This window comes from Doryrhamphus excisus, chromosome 20 (assembly GCF_030265055.1).
Source record: "Doryrhamphus excisus isolate RoL2022-K1 chromosome 20, RoL_Dexc_1.0, whole genome shotgun sequence".
Lineage (NCBI taxonomy): Eukaryota > Metazoa > Chordata > Actinopteri > Syngnathiformes > Syngnathidae > Doryrhamphus > Doryrhamphus excisus.
The window spans coordinates 2,439,179-2,458,897 of record NC_080485.1 but is presented as its reverse complement, the minus strand read 5'-3'; the positions used below and the strand labels follow the sequence as shown (position 1 = coordinate 2,458,897).

At 39.2% G+C, this 19,719-nt stretch overlaps 1 protein-coding gene across 1 annotated transcript in view; it reads left to right on the top strand.

The window, feature by feature from the left end:
* Positions 1-19,719, top strand: part of LOC131107773 (collagen alpha-1(XIX) chain-like) — a 97,514-nt gene that overhangs the window by 57,128 nt on the left and 20,667 nt on the right. The window contains exons 26-35 of the mRNA XM_058058068.1: positions 1,272-1,298; positions 4,330-4,383; positions 6,026-6,070; positions 6,484-6,528; positions 6,627-6,689; positions 7,088-7,123; positions 8,330-8,374; positions 12,397-12,522; positions 17,125-17,191; positions 17,259-17,387. Coding sequence (XP_057914051.1) covers positions 1,272-1,298; positions 4,330-4,383; positions 6,026-6,070; positions 6,484-6,528; positions 6,627-6,689; positions 7,088-7,123; positions 8,330-8,374; positions 12,397-12,522; positions 17,125-17,191; positions 17,259-17,387 — 637 coding nt within the window. The remainder of the gene's footprint in view (positions 1-1,271; positions 1,299-4,329; positions 4,384-6,025; positions 6,071-6,483; positions 6,529-6,626; positions 6,690-7,087; positions 7,124-8,329; positions 8,375-12,396; positions 12,523-17,124; positions 17,192-17,258; positions 17,388-19,719) is intronic.

Here is a 19,719-nt window from a genome sequence, read left to right as displayed (position 1 = left end):
CACTACTCACCAGTTGGAGTTTCACACCAACAGCCGTCATTTTAAAGCGCGTGCAGACGTAGATGAAGCTGCTTGATCATGACCACTCGTGGAGTTAATGGAATAAAATACATCAGGAGGTTGCCTACAGCCACAGCTGACTGGAGACTGTATAGGAGACTCAGTGGTTCACTCAATGGACGCATTAATTTAAAGATACAGTAACACGCTGCAAAAATATTGATGAATACATTATACTTAATTTATAGAGGAACATATACAGTAATCCATCATTTATGTATCACCAATTTCCGCAATATAGTTAGTTTTGCACTGATAATGCCCAACTTGGTAGACTTGGTAGAATAATAATAAGCCATTGAAGGCATCATTAAGGTTCATGCTTGTGTGTGTTGCATGTGTAATGCGTTCCAATGCCAGGGGAGCTGAGTGGAGGGACGGACAGGAAGTGATGTTGAGGCTTCGGAGTTCAGAGTGCATTACGGCTGTAAGAGTAGCTCATGTTGGGGATTATTGTGCCTGTTAATTCAAACCACCTGTGCTGCCCTTAAGGCAATTTTCCGAATAAATAAGTTAATGGGTTTGAATAAGCAATGCTAAGGTGTGTATTTTGCTAGAAGTGATTAAAAGTTGTTTAGATAAGTAAATCATGGTTTATACAAATTTGTATTAAAAATGTTATCGCTGGGCTCCACTTCCGGTTTCTGGGGATGCACTTCCGGTTCACTTCCGGATGTCGCCGGGGAGGGGAGCGCTCGCCGGAGACTCCACGGAACGTGGTGGATGCCGTGAGTTTGACTGTATTGCGGTTTATTTGGATATTGATTGGTGTGATTGATCGGACTTAGGGCATTTGATTGCGTAGCAGCCGCTCAAGATGTTGAGATGCACTTTTTCTGTTGCAGTTATCACCACACACACGGAAATATCTATGAAGGAAGACAATTAAACATTGCAGTGGAACTCCAGGGTCTTCGTTTGTGGTTTAGTTTGGTGTCACCAACATCCCTGTTGAAAACACTACACCTCCAGTAAAAGTGACATTACATTAACATGACTGATACCTGGTAATTACCAGTGTAATTAGTTTATTTTTTTTAAAGTGATGTGTGAAGCTATGAAATTCAGTGGTGAGGGATTACTGTACTGTACCGTACTATACTGTACAGTACAGTACAAACACCATACACTTGAGCATGCCATGGCAGACTATATTTATCATTTCTGTGGAAGCAATCGTCACATTCATCTGTCCTTTTTTTCCTTTTAAGGGTCCCAAAGGAGATGAAGGACTTGCAGTGAGTTGAAACCATGTTTTTTTTCCCTATGAAATATCTATTGTTGCGTTGTTGTTGTTTTTTCCCAAAAAATACTGAAGTCAGTTTCATTTTTTCAGCGTGTGTAACTGTCCACTATATAACCAATACACCCTGAAGCTTCCCAAGGCTGAACACCAGCACACACAAAAAACGATCATGTCTCCCACAAATATGAAATAGTAGGAGCACATTGTCTTTCTAGTGCAGGGGTGGGCAAACTTTTTGACTGGCGGGCTGCATTGATTTAACAAAATTGACGGGGGGGGGGGCCAGACTCGATATTTTACACGTAACAGTCCAGCTGGAATTATGAGATCATTTATTGGATGTAAAGTGCATTATAAATTTATAATAATAAATTCATTATTATTTATATTATTATTATTTGTATTATTATTATTATGTGCTTGTGTCCCTTTTTTCAGGAGCACTTTGTAAACAACAGACCGCATCAAATAACGAAATTATTGTATCTGTAAAAGTGTTATGCAATCTGCTATATGTGCACTTTCAGATCATTTATTTGATGTAAAGTGCGTTATAAATGTATAATAATAAGAATATTTTTTATTATTTATTATTATTTTATATTATTATATTTGTTATATTATATTATTTTAAATTAAATATATATATTTAAATTAAATTTATTATATTTAAATTAAATATTATATATTTATTATATTATATTATTTGTTATTATTATTATCATTATGTGCTCGTGTCCCTTTTTTCAGGAGCACTTTGTAAACAACAGACCGCATCAAATAACGAAATTGATAAAACAGCCAAACCATGAAAATGTCGTCTCAAGCCATAATGCCAGCTTGTATGTTGACTTTAAATGAAATACTTGGGAAAGAACGGGCGGGCCGTATTCAAACACTTGGCGGGCCGGATGTGGCCCCCGGGCCGTAGTTTGCCCACCCCTGTTCTAGTGGGAAGCCATGAATCCTCTCCGCTTTTCAAATGCACACCCATAAGACCAAAGTCCCTTCCTCGACTCGATGATGCCTGAAAACAATCCACACACGTGTGGAAACAAGTCAATGCATCTGCCATCAACTTACATTCTTTATTCTCAGGGGGGCGATTGTAGATTTTATTGTTTTGTTGCATGGTGATTTTTCACCAGGATGTTAATTTGACATTTTAATAAATTGTGTGAGCGGCTCCAGTGTGCTGTGGTGGAATTGCCTCGATCCATCTCACAGCTGATCCCTCCTTGGCTGGTCCGTTCTCCCCTTTACCGCCCTCCCTTGTTCGTGACAATCTACATGTGTGACAATTACCTGCACAATCCATCCATGATGGCGCCTGTTGCCCCTCTTTTCCATGTAATGGCATTTCTTCGTGGCAGCTCGATCAAAATGAGCTTGATCGAGCTCCATCTCTTGTTCGTGCAGCTGGAATAGCTGCATCTATTTTTAGTGCACAAAGTAAGCCTGATTGGGATTTTTTTAACGGCTTCGGCTTTTTCTCCGCCTCTTCAAGAGCCCACAAATTATGATGGCACATGATCATATAATAAAGGCGTAGGAAATCTATAGCTCGGGAGCCAGATGTGGCTCTTTTGATGACTGCATCTGGCTCTCAGACATTTTTCTATATTCATATATATACATATTTATGTATATTAAAGGGGACCTATTATGCTTTTGTAGTTACAATATTGTATTCTGGTGTTAAACGATACCAAATTTTCAGAAATGAGTCCTGAAAGAAATTGGGATGGCTCAAAACGCTCGGTTTCAGAGAGTTTTTTGTAACACTGGCTCCCTGTGACATCACAGAGAGCCATAATTACCTATGGGCGTGCCCTTCTCCTCGCTATTTTGGTAGATTTTACTGTTAGCATCGTGTTTATTTTGTGTAAGTGAGCCGTTGTCTGTTTACCAATATAGAAGAGAGTCTTGAGACGTCCAAGCAGAACATCGAACCCAGGTCTTCCCGATCTCCTGACTGTATGGCTTACATGCTAAGGGTTCATTACTTTTTTATCAAAATTATAAAGTGGGGTTCGGAAATGATCCGGAGCGGTTGGGCGTCTGAGCAATCACAACGGAATAGGAAATACAGCTGGAATAGGAGCAGATTCTGGAAGATATAGAAAGTTGAGCGCGTTATTGAGCAGCTCTATAGGAGTCCACCACGCAATACAAAGGGTCAAAAAGTGAGCATAATGCGTCGTCATTAAAGTAAAATATTACAGAAATCAGTGATAAAAAATCATGTTCAAAATATAAAACTTTCTCGTGCATTTTAATCCATCCATTTGTTTTTTTACTACAATGCGGGCAGCCAGAGAGAGCCCAATGCCAGCGGTCCTTCTATTTTGGATGAAGCGTTAGCCTACCGAGGTCATTAAGATGTGAAGAATTAAACTTCTAAAAACCTCCTTTAATCAAATAGTCAGCTAACTAATTCTGTAGAGCAAACCCTTTTGATGAAGAAGAAGGTGAAAAGAAAGAGATACAGAATTTGGTTCAAAACCATGCAGCACCAGATATTGCATTAATGTTAAGAAGTATTTCATTTATTATCGGATAGCTTTTGTATAACAATTTTAATTAAAATAATAAATTCCGAGACAGATATTCCAAAATTGTTACTCTTGCTAAAAAAAAATGCACACATTGAATTGCACTCAATGTAAAAAAATATTTTAAAATATGACATTTTCAAATATGTGGTAGAAATGTGTGCAGAATGTAATATACCAGTGAAGTCCTAGAAGTTACTGACAGCCATAAAATATCACCTTTCTCGACCTCAACTTCTTTTAGGTGACATCCGTGCATCCTTTCATTTTCTATAGCGCTTGTCCTCACTAAGGTTGCCCAATTAACCTAGCATGTTTTTGGAATGTGGGAGGAAGCCGGAGTACCCGTAGAAAACCCACGCATGCACGGGGAGAACATGAGATGTTCCAGCAGAGATACTTCCAGGTGACAGTGAGACAACAGTAGCAAAGTAGTTGATCGAGCAAATGTGTTTTTCTTACTTGTAGGGGGATCCGGGGCCTATGGGATTACCAGGACTTGAGGGGCTACCTGGTGCTAAGGTAAGAAATAAAACCTACATAGGAATTGAATTGTATCAGTGCTCTATATTAAATATAAGATGTATACAGTATAGGCCAAAATGATTCATACCCTTGCCAAATGTTTGTTGACACAAGAAAGTGACAAAAAATGTGTCATACAACATTGGTTGTACTGTTATATATTGTTTTTCTGTTAATATTATGAAATTGTTGCAGTGGAAGCAATTATTGATGTGCTGTTTACAAAATATTCACACCATTTCTGCTACACAGATAATATTGATCAAGTACAGGAACTTTGCAAATTCAATAACAATAGTTACCTTTTGTGTCCACGCCATCACACGTGTTAATTAGCATGGGATTGTGTTTTGCTGCAAGAGACACCATCTGCAAAGCATGCAAGCTACGGTATTGTTATGGGGCCAAATTACTCCACATCAATAAAACATTATGTGATTAATATCTAAAAATCATGCGGTGTCCAATCATCTCTGTTATCACTGACACATTTTGGTGAGTGCGAGGTTTAAACTGCTGCTATTTTTAATAAACATCTTTTTACATGTTTGTTATGATGTAGGAGTGATTGAAAACTGCAAAAAAGAAGCATTTTTTGTGTCCACTTTAATTTTGACTTTTGACTCCCTCTCAGGTTTTTTACTCTTGAGAATTTGTCAAATGCATTTTTTCTAAAATGTCCTGGTAAATTCTCGAATAAACTAAAGCAGTGCTTTTCCAAAGTCCAAAGCGCAGCAGCTTGAGAAACATATGGAAAATCATATTGTTAAAACCTGACAAACTACAGTAAACCTCGGATATATCGGATTCAATTGTTCCCACTGGTTTTGTCCGATATAAGTGAAATCCGTTATATGCGTATACCGGAAAATGTCCGTTTTACGCATATATCGGATTTATATCCGGTATATGCGTAAATGGGATTTTATCCGTTATAAAAAGGCACTTCCTTGACTATGTTTCCAATGTACCTGGACGCGCAGGCAACGCTGCAAACGCTGCAAATGACGTCGTATAGCGGCCTGTCACGATTCGGCGAATCGGAGCGCCACGATGCGGCCATCCGATATATGCCAGGGAAATTTAATGGAAATGCATTGGAACGGGACTGGAGATTTTGTCCGAAATAGGCGAAATCCGTTATAAAAAATCCGATATATGCAATGAATTTTTATTAGAAATGCATTACAGAAAAATTGGTTCTTTTTTATCTGTCCGTTGTGAGCGAATTTCCGATATATCCGAGTCCGATATATCCGAGGTTTACTGTATATTCATTATTTATAAAGTTATTTTTAAAGGCAAAAAACATTTATTTTTAGTTCCTACTGTGAGAGGACACATCCTGGATTGAGCAAAAAATATTAAATGGATGCCAGCAAATCTGATTTTTGGGGATTCGGTGCTGCCTTGGTTATCTTATGTTCCTTGAACGAAGGCCCACTGTGCCAAACTTCTAATCCACTATCCATTGGCTATCTGTATAGAGAAAGAAAGAAATAGAAGAAATAATGATGTTGTTTTCTAGTGTTCAAGGCTTGTTGCATCTACGTTCCATAACATGATGATGTACTAGTTTATGTACTTTGTACTTTATTCTTCATGAGAGTGTCTGACATGATTACAACCTTTCCTGCAGGGTGATGTTGGTCTGCCTGGTCCACCCGGAATATCCGGTCCTTCAGTAAGTTGTTCAATTAAAGTCTAAATTATTTTTTAATGTTTTAGTCCATTTTTTTAGAGCCGGCACCTCAGTGTGATGCACTGCAGATCTACAAAAGCAACAACAGACAATCTTTATTACAGCTCTTGAACTAGAGCTTATTAATTTGGGCAGGTGTACCTAATGTTATGACCGATGTGTGTTCACGCCGACTCATTTCTCATCCTGATCGTCTGTGTTGTTCCAAGGTTCCACAACACTACACAAGATAATTAGCAGCTCAGACATAAACCTGCGGTGCGTTTGTGTTGTGCAGCAATAGAAGGCATCTTGGTTGGATTATAAATGAGAGGCTGCAGAGGTGCTCCAGATATGACACCATTGAGGGTCTGTCAAACACTGACAGTTCTTTTCTTTTGCCGTTTGATTGACAGGGAAAGCCCGGTCCACGGGGAGAACCAGGGATCCCAGGAGAGCCGGTGAGCGCCAGCCTCCAGCTCCTTTTGAGCTGTCAATCCGCACGTCATCCCTTTATCACCGCCGACTGACACATTGGCTCGTCGCTCTTCTCTGACAGGGTGAGAGGGGGCCACTTGGAGAGACAGGATTCCCGGGACCCGAGGGACCCCAAGGTGTTGCTGTAAGCATCCGCATGTAATGTGTTGCCCTGTCCTTATAATCACAGCGACATGTTCCCATAACGCCATGGCAGCATGTCCAAGCTGTAAACCTGGCTTCAACAAACACAGAGACCCAGAAGGGTTTTTTTTCTTTTGTTCCATCGTTACGAGGGAACAATATGGCTAAAATGTGTGTTTGCCATCACATTCAGACGATTACATCCCTCGATGTAATTACCATAAAAGATGCTTTCTGTAATTTTCCCCCTGCAAGCGAACAAAGGAACAGTGTTCGCACAAGCAATCAGGATCATTGAGATATCTCATTAAGTGTGAAGATTAGCATTGGTGCAGCGGCGCTGATCCACTCAAAAGAGCTGATATAAAATGTCTTTGTTTGTTGCGCTCCTTGGAGCAGGGCAGGCCTGGGAAAGACGGAACTCCTGGCTACAAGGTGAGTTCTACACATTATCAAAATCCTCTTATAGAAAGTGCTTTACATCCAACGAGGCGCTGTGAGATGGCACAGCAGATTTATATCCCCCCCCACACACCCCCCTTTCAAGCTACCTGAATGCATTAAACCAATTTCCATGCAGTGTTTGACATTTTAATGATGAAGCTAAATGGAAGCCTGCAGATGTTAGACTTTGTTGACTTTTGGTCTTTTAACTCCAATTAACCGGCTAATGCTTGCAGGCAATTATGAAATGTTTTTAAGAGAGGGGAAGGAAGAAAATTCCTTTTGATAACCCATCAACTTTATTAGACACAATTTCCTAAATAATCATACAGAATAGGCACGCAACATGCACAACTTATTGCACATTTTCTCTTTGATTTATACGTCACCTAACACCCTAATGACTGCCTCTATAGTTTATTGTCTTCCTCTTATTATTAGTTAATATTCCTCCAGGAAAATCTCAGCCCTGCACTGCACAGCCTTGTTATAGCGCACTACTGTGACTTTTTTGGTAGGGAAACAGTGCCATCTAGCAGGCGGCTCAGCTCTATGCCTCCATTGCTTACATTGGTGCTCTTAATGTAAATCACTGGGAAGCACATGTCAGTGGGCAAGATGATACATTCAAAGCGCTCATCAGGCATTGGGGAATAGTGGTGCAGATTAAACAAGGTAAGGGGAGTATTGCCCCACTTTATAAACACACACATCTGATTCCAGACTGTGTTGCATGGCTCCCATAATCCAACTGGAAATGGATACAAAGATACTCCCAGGGGTGTTGCAGTGAGAGTGCAAAAAAGAAAAGCAATGGGGGGTGACGGGGAGGGGTGGCAAGACACAAGATGTTGTGACACGAAGCTCGAGAGCTCCACTTGGTAGCTTCTCTCTCGGCTCCCTGCATAATATACAGTAAAGCAGAGCGCAGCCAGCAGGAGTGATGCAGAGGAGCAGTGACATTGCAGAAGGTGAGAGACTGGAGGAGGCTTTTAGAAAAACAATACACCCCAGTTGGGTGATAAGCAATCAGATATCATTCATCAGGAAAGGCCTCAAAAGTCACTAAAAAGCCTGTTTTTCTTTTGTCAAGCCAATGTGAATTTCTGCAAATATGCATATACGCATGCTCACATTTTAATAATAGAGTATTGTACATTTTCCTGCAATGTAATGTATTTTTTGCATGTTTTTAAGGGCGATCCAGGTAGACCGGGTGACAGAGGATCCAAAGGGGAACGTGTAAGTAGCCGAGTTTACCAAGAATAACATTCATTCATTTTCTTCCGCTTTTTCCTCACGAGGGTCACGGGGGTGCTGGAGCCTATCCCAGCTGTCTTTGTGTACACCCTGGACTGGTGGCCAGCCAATCACAGGACACATATAGACAAACAACCATTCATACCTATGGACAATTTGGAGTCACCAATTAACCTAGCATGTTTTTGGAATGTGGGAGGAAACCGGAGTACCCGGAGAAAACCCACGCATGCACGTGGAGAACATGCAAACTCCACACAGAGATGGCTGCGGGTGGAATCGAACCCTGTTCTCCTAGCTGTGAGGTCTGCGCACTAACCACTACACCGCCATGCAGCCCCCAAGAATAACATATAGCAATATATTGCATAAACCACACTGGATAAATACAATGTTTACACATGCTGTATTACAAATCATCACAAGCACGTCCGTGTCACATAAAGTGCTGTAGTGATTTAACACTGCAGTTCCTTATACTGCATAGACCTCACCAAATTCCCGCATGTCCAGTCATTAAAAGTGCACTGGAACCTCTTTTTTTGTCATTAATCCGTTCCAAAAGGTCAGACAAAAAAATGAAACGTACAAAAACCAAAGCAATTTTTCTCATAAGAAATAAATCCTGTTAATATGCTCCTGACACCCAGAACAGTGAACACAACACCGATTTTATAGAGCAGGGGTTTTCAATTAAAACCGAGTAAGGTCTGTTTATGCAACCTTATTCTGCCTTAAATTGCAAACTAGCTCATTCATTCATTCACTACTGATTATTCTCACGAGGGTCGCGGCCGTGCTGGAGCCTATCCCAGCTGTCTTGGACGCCAGCCAATCACAGGGCACAAATAGACAAACAACCATTCACACTCACATTCATACCTATGGACAATTTGGAGTGGCCAATTAACCTAGCATGTTTTTGCAATGTGGGAGGAAACCGGAGTACCCGGAGAAAACCCACACATGCACGGGGAGAACATGCAAACTCCGCACAAAGATGCCCGGAGAGGGGTGGCAATCGAACCCAGGTCTCCTAGCTGTGTGGCCTGCTATCCAGTCGTCCACCGTGCCAGACTAGCTCATATGAATATGAAATGTAATAAAAGCCTTCACATCACCCTACCACTTGGGCTTCTCAAATAGCGGGGCGCAGTGAATTGTCAGGGGGGGGGCATCATGCAGGGAGGACTTTCAATATTGGCGCAGAGCTGCCAACATGTTTGAATCCGTGGTACTCAGCATGCAATTTGAATACGCTTGTATGCTTCACTGCTTTCCATTTTGTTGCAGTCTGCTGGTTTCAGTTTCAAGTTCAGTCTGTACAGTGCAGATAAATAAATGCATATTATCGTTTTTTAAATTGGGGAGGCCGGTGGTATTTGTCTCCCAGTGAGGGCATGACAGAAAGTAATTGAGAACCACTGTCCTACAACACACAACACTCTCCCGTTAGTGAAAGATGTTATTTTGCTCTAATATCCATACAATCATTAGTGAAGAATCATTAGCATGTTGCTGTGCTGTAAAGGAATATGTTATGACTCTTTCATTCATTCATTTTCTACCGCTTTTTCCTCACGGGGATCACGGGGGGTGCTGGAGCCTATCCCAGCTGTCTTCGGGCGAGACCAGCCAATCACAGGGCACATATAGACAAACAACCATTCACACTCACATTCATACCTATGGACAATTTGGAGTGGCTAATTAACCTAGCATGTTTTTGGAATGTGGGAGGAAACCGGAGTACCCGGAGAAAACCCACGCATGCACGGGGAGAACATGCAAACTCCACACAGAGATGGCCGAGGGTGGAATTGAACCCTGGTCTGTGAGGTCTGCACGCTAACCACTCGACCGCCGTGCCACCTGTGCTATGACTCGATTTTTCATTCCAGGCGCGACACTTTGGAACTGGATTTGGGAAGAATGAACAATTTTTGGTCCGTGTTTTCACTTTTGGCTTTTCTCGATCATTTTCTTACTTTTGAGCAAGCCATGGTTCTTTTCAAAGATTAGCGACTTAGGAATCGGATGGATGGTTCCAGTAAACGAACAATAAACGAACAATTTCATTGGCTCGTTGTGAGTGACATCACAGCGTTTGCTATCACGTTAACCGTAATACCACAAGTCATTACACCGGCAAACAGATTACGAGCATGATTATATGTTATTATATTTACCATCCAGCTGCACGGTGGAAAGGTGGTTTGCGCGTAGGCCATGCTGCTAGGAGACCTGCGTTTGATTCCTCGCTCTGACTTTGCATGTTCCGGGTACTCCGGTTTCCTCCCACATTCCATGCTAGGAACATGCTAGGTTAATTGCCGACTCCAAATTGTCTATAGGTATGAATGTGAGTGTGTGGTGTCAATGGTTGGAGACCAGTCCAGGGTGTACCCCGCCTCTCACCCGAAGACAGCTGGGATAGGCTCCAGCATGCCCCCAACCATTGTGAGGATAAGCGGTATAGAAAATGGATGGATATTTACCATCCACTTTAACTGGTCACAGATCTGTAAAGGACTATTAAAAAGGTCTGGCTTAAAGCGCCCCCCTTGCAACCTGTGTTAAAGTACAAACCTGTACATTACAGTCCTATTTTAACAGACACTAACTTTGCTACAAAATATTTCCTGAATTCAATAGATTATCACCTTCTTTAACAAAGTTCTGTCACTTTCTTTAGAGTTAGAATGGATTATTTTGCAGTCGCAAAAAAAAAAAACTCGGAACATTTGGAAATACATAGCGTGCTTGAACGCCCCAGGGTGCACAGTGTTAATGAGGAAGAAGGGAGACAGAGACTGAGTTGTCGTCATTCTGTGTGTGTGATCTATGAACAAATAAACCACCCCCACACACATTCCTTGGCCGGAATCTGTCTATAGTGTCCCAACTCTAAAATATCTATTCAGGGCTCGACAATAACAATGTACCGATGGCCCGGGGCAAGTTAAAACAAAATTCGGGCAAGTAAATACAATCATTAATATTCCCGTCGGGCAAGTGCACTTTAGCATGCCGTACTGCCAAGAGTTTTTTTTAAAGCGGTTCTTGTTGGGTGTTGGTAAAACACGGACTGCGTAATTCCGGTGCTAATTTGCAAGCCAATCCTTGCAAATCTTGAAATGGACCAATCAGAATCGTTTATTTAGACCGCGGTCCGTAATCCACAATCCGCGTTTTACCCACACCCGTTCTTGTTGGCGATCAACCAATGAGCGATGGTTTGACTAGGAAAACATCTATCATGGCGTCCCTGCCAACATGGTCTAAATCTTCAACAACTTGTGAAGGAAAACAGCAAAAAGTGATGAAGCAGTGCCTCCTAAACAAGTATTTTATTAGCGGAAGCAAATCAAATGATGGCACAGGTGAGTGAATCACATTGCTGTGACAATTTGAAGTGGTCACAATGAAACACCACCCATTAGATCCAATACCACGTGCTGATTTTGGACAAGCTACAAAATCTAGCGCTTCCATTTCTCTGTGGATTTTTCTCACCTTTGCTTCACAAATTATTGTTTGACCATTGACCATTTTTTCTGGATTAAAAACACTTTACTAGTACACAAATGTGTCAAATGTTTCATTGTGGTGCACAACTTATAAATATCACTGCTTACTACGACTACCATGTGTAAGGTAGTATGGTATGCCATGTTAACATACATCTCCACACATTTTCAGACATTCCTCCAAATACAATGCATCAGTACTATTATCTGATGAATTATCAGCATATATTGATATATGATATCATTATGGCAGTCTTTTCATTTTACATGGGGCAAGTTCGGGCAAGTAGTTCTCACCTTAAGGATTCCCCATGGGCAAGTCATTTTTGGTTTTAACGTAGAGCCCTGCTATTATACACTCTTCTTGACCGAGTCACCAAGTTATGGATGCTTTGTTTGGCCTTACGATAACCAAGAAACTGTACGCAAATGGAGAGATATTTATAGCATCATTTTTGTTTGTTTGGACTACAGGGTGATCCCGGAATTCCTGGAGAGAGAGGTGTCCAGGGAGAAAGAGGACGCCCTGGAGATGGTGGTCCCACAGGACCAAGTGGACCTACCGGCCAAAAAGGGGATCCAGGACCTCCAGGACAGTTGGTATGATGGGAATAGCGCCAGCTACTAAACATTTTTCTGACATGACCTTCTGTGCCGTTCGATCCGTGCGTGCTCACGCAAAGGTCAGAGCGGGCAAGACGGAGACGTAAAGACAAAGATAATGTAGGTGGTCTGACTGAGCGCTGCAGGCTTTTCACACTCAGCAGCACGCATGAAAACATGCATGAAAGCAAAGGTTAGATTATTCATATTATTATTATTATTATTGTTTTTATTATCTTTAGCTGCAGCCCTGGAAGACAAACGCACCACATTATTTAGACTGCAGAAAATAGTTCTTATTATTTGTCACCTATTGAGAAAGCCAGTGCGTTAAAATTGATGGTAAACAGCAAGGTGTCGTTGCGGTACGAATATGCACACCTTTGAAAGAGAGTTAGTGGTCGAGTTTTTACTAGATTGTTGCCATACTTATGTATGTCTGAAGGTCTGAAGACTAACATAAACAAATGTCCTATAAAGCCACAAATGCCCATCAGCACTATAAAAAAATATATAAACTACAAGACATAGTATTTAGACATTTTTCTTAAGTACATACGTAATTCCACATGTGTTCATTCATGAGAAGATGTTTCCAAACCTTTGGCGTGTCCTGGAGTTTCCACAGGCAGTCTGGACTCATTTAGTTGACAGAGATGCTCTTAACCCTTAGATGCACGAGTGACTGGACCCTACACTCTTCCATAAGTGGGTCAAATATGACCCATACTAGAATCAATGCCTTTTTATGACAATTTTGCCATTTTGGTTAGGAATAATCACTTGTATTATATTTAGGACCACACAAGAATGATTTCATGTTAGAAACATCTTCATTTTTCACTTTTTAACATCTTTGAAAAAGAAAATGACCCCGTACAACAATAGAAAATGTGAGGATCCATTGTGTTTTGCATAAAGGAAAGTAAAAATGTAAACGGCATGATATCAAAAACATGTTTTTTGAGGAATACCTGGAATATGAAATGATAAAAAAAATTCATTACGAAGATATTTCAAGAAAACAACCTGACCGGGTCATTTTTGACCCACTTATGGAAGGTTGGGGTAGTAACACAAAAACAAACATTTCTTAAAATGTATAAAAGATAAGTTAAAAATGTGAATGGTATGATATCAAAAATATGTTTTTTGAGGAAGACCTGGAATATGAAATGAAAACAATTTTTCATTATGAAGATATTTCAAGAAAACAACCTGACCAGGTCATTTTTGACCCACTTATGGAAGGTTGGGGTAGTAACACAAAAACTAAAAATCCTTAAAATGCATAAAAGATAAGTTAAAAAATGTGAATGGCATGATATCAAAAACATGTTTTTTGAGGAATACCTGGAGTATGAAATTATTTTTAAAAATTCATTATGAAGATATTTCAAGAAAACAACCTGACCAGGTCATTTTTGACCCACTTATGGAAGGTTGGGGTAGTAACACAGAAACAAAAATTTCTTAAAATGTATAAAAGGTAAGTTAAAAATGTGAACGGCATGATATCAAAAACTTTTGAGGAATACCTGGAATATGAAATGATGAAAAAAATTCATTACGAAGATATTTCAAGAAAACAACCTGACCGGTTCATTTTTGACCCACTTATGGAAGGTTGGGGTAGTAACACAAAAACTAAAATTTCTTAAAATGTATAAAAGGTAAGTTAAAAATGTGAACGGCATGATATCAAAAACTTGTTTTTTGAGAAATACCTGGAATATGAAAATGATATTTTTTTTTCATTATGAAGATATTTCAAGAAAACAACCTGACCGGGTCATTTTTGACCCACTTATGGAAGGTTGGGGTAGTAACACAAAAACAAAAATTTATTAAAATGTATAAAAGGTAAGTTAAAAATGTGAACGGCATGATATCAAAAACTTGTTTTTTGACAAATACCTGGAATATGAAAATGATATTTTTTTTTCATTATGAAGATATTTCAAGAAAACAACCTGACCGGGTCATTTTTGACCCACTTATGGAAGGTTGGGGTAGTAACACAAAAAAATATTAAAATGTATAAAAGATAAGTTAAAAATGTGAATAGCAATATATCAAAAACATGTTTTTTGAGGAATACCTGGAATATGAAATGATAAAAAATTTTCATTACGAAGATATTTCAAGAAAACAACCTGACCGGGTCATTTTTGACCCACTTATGGAAGGTTGGGGTAGTAACACAAAAACAAAAATATCTTAAAATGTATAAAAGATAAGTTAAAAATGTGAACGGCATGATATCAAAAACTTGTTTTTTGAGGAATACCTGGAATATGAAAATGATATTTTTTTTTCATTATGAAGATATTTCAAGAAAACAACCTGACCGGGTCATTTTTGACCCACTTATGGAAGGTTGGGGTAGTAACACAAAAACAAACATTTCTTAAAATGTATAAAAGATAAGTTAAAAATGTGAATGGTATGATATCAAAAATATGTTTTTTGAGGAACACCTAGAATATGAAATGAAAACAATTTTTCATTATGAAGATATTTCAAGAAAACAACCTGACCGGGTCATTTTTGACCCACTTATGGAAGGTTGGGGTAGTAACACAAAAACAAAAAATTCTTAAAATGTATAAAAGGTAAGTTAAAAATGTAAACGGCATGATATGAAAAACATGTTTTTTGAGGAATACCTGGAATATGAAATGATGAAAAAAAAATTCATTACGAAGATATTTCAAGAAAACAACCTGACCGGGTCATTTTTGACCCACTTATGGAAGGTTGGGGTAGTAACACAGAAACAAAAAATTCTTAAAATGTATAAAAGGTAAGTTAAAAATGTAAACGGCATGATATCAAAAACTTGTTTTTTGAGGAATACCTGGAATATGAAAATGATATTTTTTTTTCATTATGAAGATATTTCAAGAAAACAACCTGACCAGGTCATTTTTGACCCACTTATGGAAGGTTGGGGTAGTAACACAAAAACTAAAAATCCTTAAAATGCATAAAAGATAAGTTAAAAATGTGAATGGCATGATATCAAAAACATGTTTTTTGAGGAATACCTGGAATATGAAATGATAAAAAAAATTCATTACGAAGATATTTCAAGAAAACAACCTGACCGGGTCATTTTTGACCCACTTATGGAAGGTTGGGGTAGTAACACAAAAACAAAAAATTCTTAAAATGTATAAAAGGTAAGTTAAAAATGTGAACGGCATGATATCAAAACATGTTTTTTGACAAATACCTGGAATATGAAATGATAACATTTTTCATAACGAAGATATTTCAAGAAAACAACCTGACCGGTTCATTTTTGACCCACTTATGGAAGGTTGGGGTAGTAACACAAAAAAAAATATTAAAATGTATAAAAGATAAGTTAAAAATAAGAATGGCATGATATCAAAATATGTTTTTTGAGGAATACCTGGAATATGAAATGATGAAAAAAAAATTCATTACGAAGATATTTCAAGAAAACAACCTGACCGGGTCATTTTTGACCCACTTATGGAAGGTTGGGGTAGTAACACAGAAACAAAAATTTCTTAAAATGTATAAAAGGTAAGTTAAAAATGTGAACGGCATGATATCAAAAACTTGTTTTTTGAGGAATACCTGGAATATGAAAATGATATTTTTTTTTCATTATGAAGATATTTCAAGAAAACAACCTGACCGGGTCATTTTTGACCCACTTATGGAAGGTTGGGGTAGTAACACAAAAAAAAATATTAAAATGTATAAAAGATAAGTTACAAATGTGAACGGCATGATATCAAAAATGTGTTTTTTGAGGAATACCTGGAATATGAAATGATAAAAAATTTTCATTACAAAGATATTTCAAGAAAACAACCTGACCGGGTCATTTTTGACCCACTTATGGAAGGTTGGGGTAGTAACACAGAAACAAAAATTTCTTAAAATGTATAAAAGGTAAGTTAAAAATGTGAACGGCATGATATCAAAAACATGTTTTTTGAGGAATACCTGGAATATGAAATGAAAACAATTTTTCATTATGAAGATATTTCAAGAAAACAACCTGACCAGGTCATTTTTGACCCACTTATGGAAGGTTGGGGTAGTAACACAAAAAAAAATATTAAAATGTATAAAAGATAAGTTAAAAATGTGAAAGGCATGATATCAAAAATATGTTTTTTGAGGAATACCTGGAGTATGAAATAATAAAAAATTTTCATTACGAAGATATTTCAAGAAAACAACCTGACCGGGTCATTTTTGACCCACTTATGGAAGGTTGGGGTAGTAACACAAAAACAAAAATTTCTTAAAATGTATAAAAGGTAAGTTAAAAATGTGAATGGCATGATATCAAAAACATGTTTTTTGACAAATACCTGCAATATGAAATGATAACATTTTTCATAACGAAGATATTTCAAGAAAACAACCTGACCGGGTCATTTTTGACCCACTTATGCATCTAAGAGTTAATATCCATGCAGTTATGGAAGCTATTGAACTGTCTTGTGTGGAGAAGCAACCCTATGATTTTGTTGTTCAATGACCATAAAGCCTGTTCTTTTGTCAGCACCCACTCATAGTGATAATGATTACTATTGTCTCTAACTGCAGGGCAACACAGCCTTCATGGAGGAACTCAAAATGTTCATCAGGACTGAAGTATTAAGGGTCTTTGAAGGTACAAATATTGCCCCATATGTGATTTTGTTGATTATTATTCATTATGGACATTCATACATTTGTAGAAAAGCTGTCCGGCTCTGCCCTGCTGAAGAAGATACCTGCAGGCCTTTTAGCCTCACAAACCCAGGGACCTCCAGGCGCCCCTGGCAAGGATGGCTTACCGGGAGAGCCTGGACCTCCTGGTCCTCAAGGTATGACTGTAGTGAGCCAAGGTGAACTGTTACACCACCTTCTTTTATTGTAGAAAGAAAACAGAGAGTTATAAAAGGAGAACATTTGAAAACCACTAAAGACTCCCATGTTCAGTAGCTTCACTGGCCACACAATAGATACACCAGCACAGTCAGATGTTTGTTTCTTTCGCCTTTTTCCTGGTTACGGAGTCGCCACAGCGGATCTTCGGATCTTGATCCGCATACTGATTTGGCTTGAGCTCTTTTAATTCCCGATGGCGTTGCTGACAAATACCGATGATGCTTACTAGTGGAGATTCCGCTCCAAAGTCTACACCACTAGACCACTACACCACTACACCACTACACCACTAGACCACTACACCACGGCGGGCTCCAAAGCAGCACAATCAGATGTACTCTATTATTGTTCTCCTACTGCAATAGTGGACTACATATTCCTGAGACGTGACTCAAAAATATAGGAACCCTCGTCAAGTATCTCATTGCACCCCCCTCATTATAGTACTATAGACATCAAACTTTTAAGTACTTTAAAGGAGTCAGTGTTCAGCTTTTACAGCAGTATAGATTTATTATACATTGAAAATATGTCAACACACTGCCATTATTGTCTAAATACACAAGTAAACGTGCCAAATTGTGCCAACGTTGCGCAATATTGTTATTTAACACTTCCTTCATCCTCGCTCACAACCAACCCTGAGTGTTTTTAGTGCGTATGACTTTTGCAGACGCCACATCCCCCACGTTTTTCTGAAAATGTTGCAAGGGAGTGGCAAGTTCAGGAAGGGAGCATGTCAATCGCACAGTTGCGCAATGTGTAAATACGTGGCCCCCACGCCTTGCCTGGCAGCGAGGGGTTGTGTGCATCGTACGTTGCACAGATGGTAAGTGAGTTGGACGTCTCTTCTGCTCACGTAGAATATTTCACGTCACCACTGTGCCTCAGATGAATGAGCACTGAAGCAGTGACTGTTTAGCTAGCTTTGGAATTTGGCATGAAAACCAATGTTGTTATTGTAGGATTCTAAGAATATATCTAGTCGATTAAAATATGGATTTAGTTTTCTACAGTCAAACATCTTCTGAGTTTTTTACTTGTATTTTTTTTGCATCAGGGCTTGTGTTTTCCAATGCTCAAAGAAAGATAGTCAGGATAGCTGATGGAAGCACCCTCTAGTAATACGTTTTTCTTTACCTAAAGCACAGTATGACAACAAGTATCCTCCAAACGTGCCGCGCTATAATACAGTTCATTCCTACAGCACAGTTCGAACATCGTCATTAAGACCACCAACTTGTGAATGTAGGACTCTACATTCACAATAAACTTTTCTATGGCATAATTACAAAAATATTCTATTTATGTAGAAGAAATCCAAATTGACCTAACACAGTCAAGTGTGGAACCGATTCCGTAGGAATTACCGTACTAACGAATCGTACTTGGCGAATGGTGTCGTTTTGGAACTGCAACAACAGAACAAAACAACAACAAAAAATGCACCACAACAATGTTGAAAGGGCGGCACGGTGGTCTAGGGGTTAGCACGCAGACCTCACAGCTAGGAGACCAGGGTTCAATCCCACCCTCGGCCATCTCTGTGTGGAGTTTGCATGTTCTCCCCGTGCATGCGTGGGTTTTCTCCGGGTACTCCGGTTTCCTCCCACATTCCAAAAACATGCTAGGTTAATTGGCCACTCCAAATTGTCCAAATGAATGTGAGTGTGAATGGTTGTTTGTCTATATGTGCCCTGTGATTGGCTGGCCACCAGTCCAGGGTGTACCCCGCCTTACGCCCGAAGACAGCTGGGATAGGCTCCAGCACCCCCGCGACCCTCGTGAGGAAAAAGCGGTAGAAAATGAATGAATGAATGAACAATGTAGAAAGAATATATTCCGTGGGTGCTTCCGGGAGGGAGGGGTCCCCAAGAAGCATCACTCATTCTCTAGACTAGTTTCAGTGATGAAAAGTGTAAAAAAAAATGCTTGTCGATGTTATTTAATAATAATAATAATACATTTTATTTGTATAGCGCTTTTCAAAATACTCAAAGACACTTTACAGAAGAATGGAGTTGAATAAAAGCAAGTAAACAGAGTAAAATATACATTAAAATACAACATTCGTTGGTTAATACACAGTTAAAACATGAGTAAAAGCAGGGCGGGGTACAGCAGTCAGATATAAAAAGTTAGCAATTATGACAAGATTAACATGTTTTTTGGGGTCATGGCCACTTTAATCCTCTTGGGCATGAAATTCAGTCGAAAGACACTGGACTTGCAGAGCTCCCCAGTGCCGACAGCACTCATGCAGCCCCA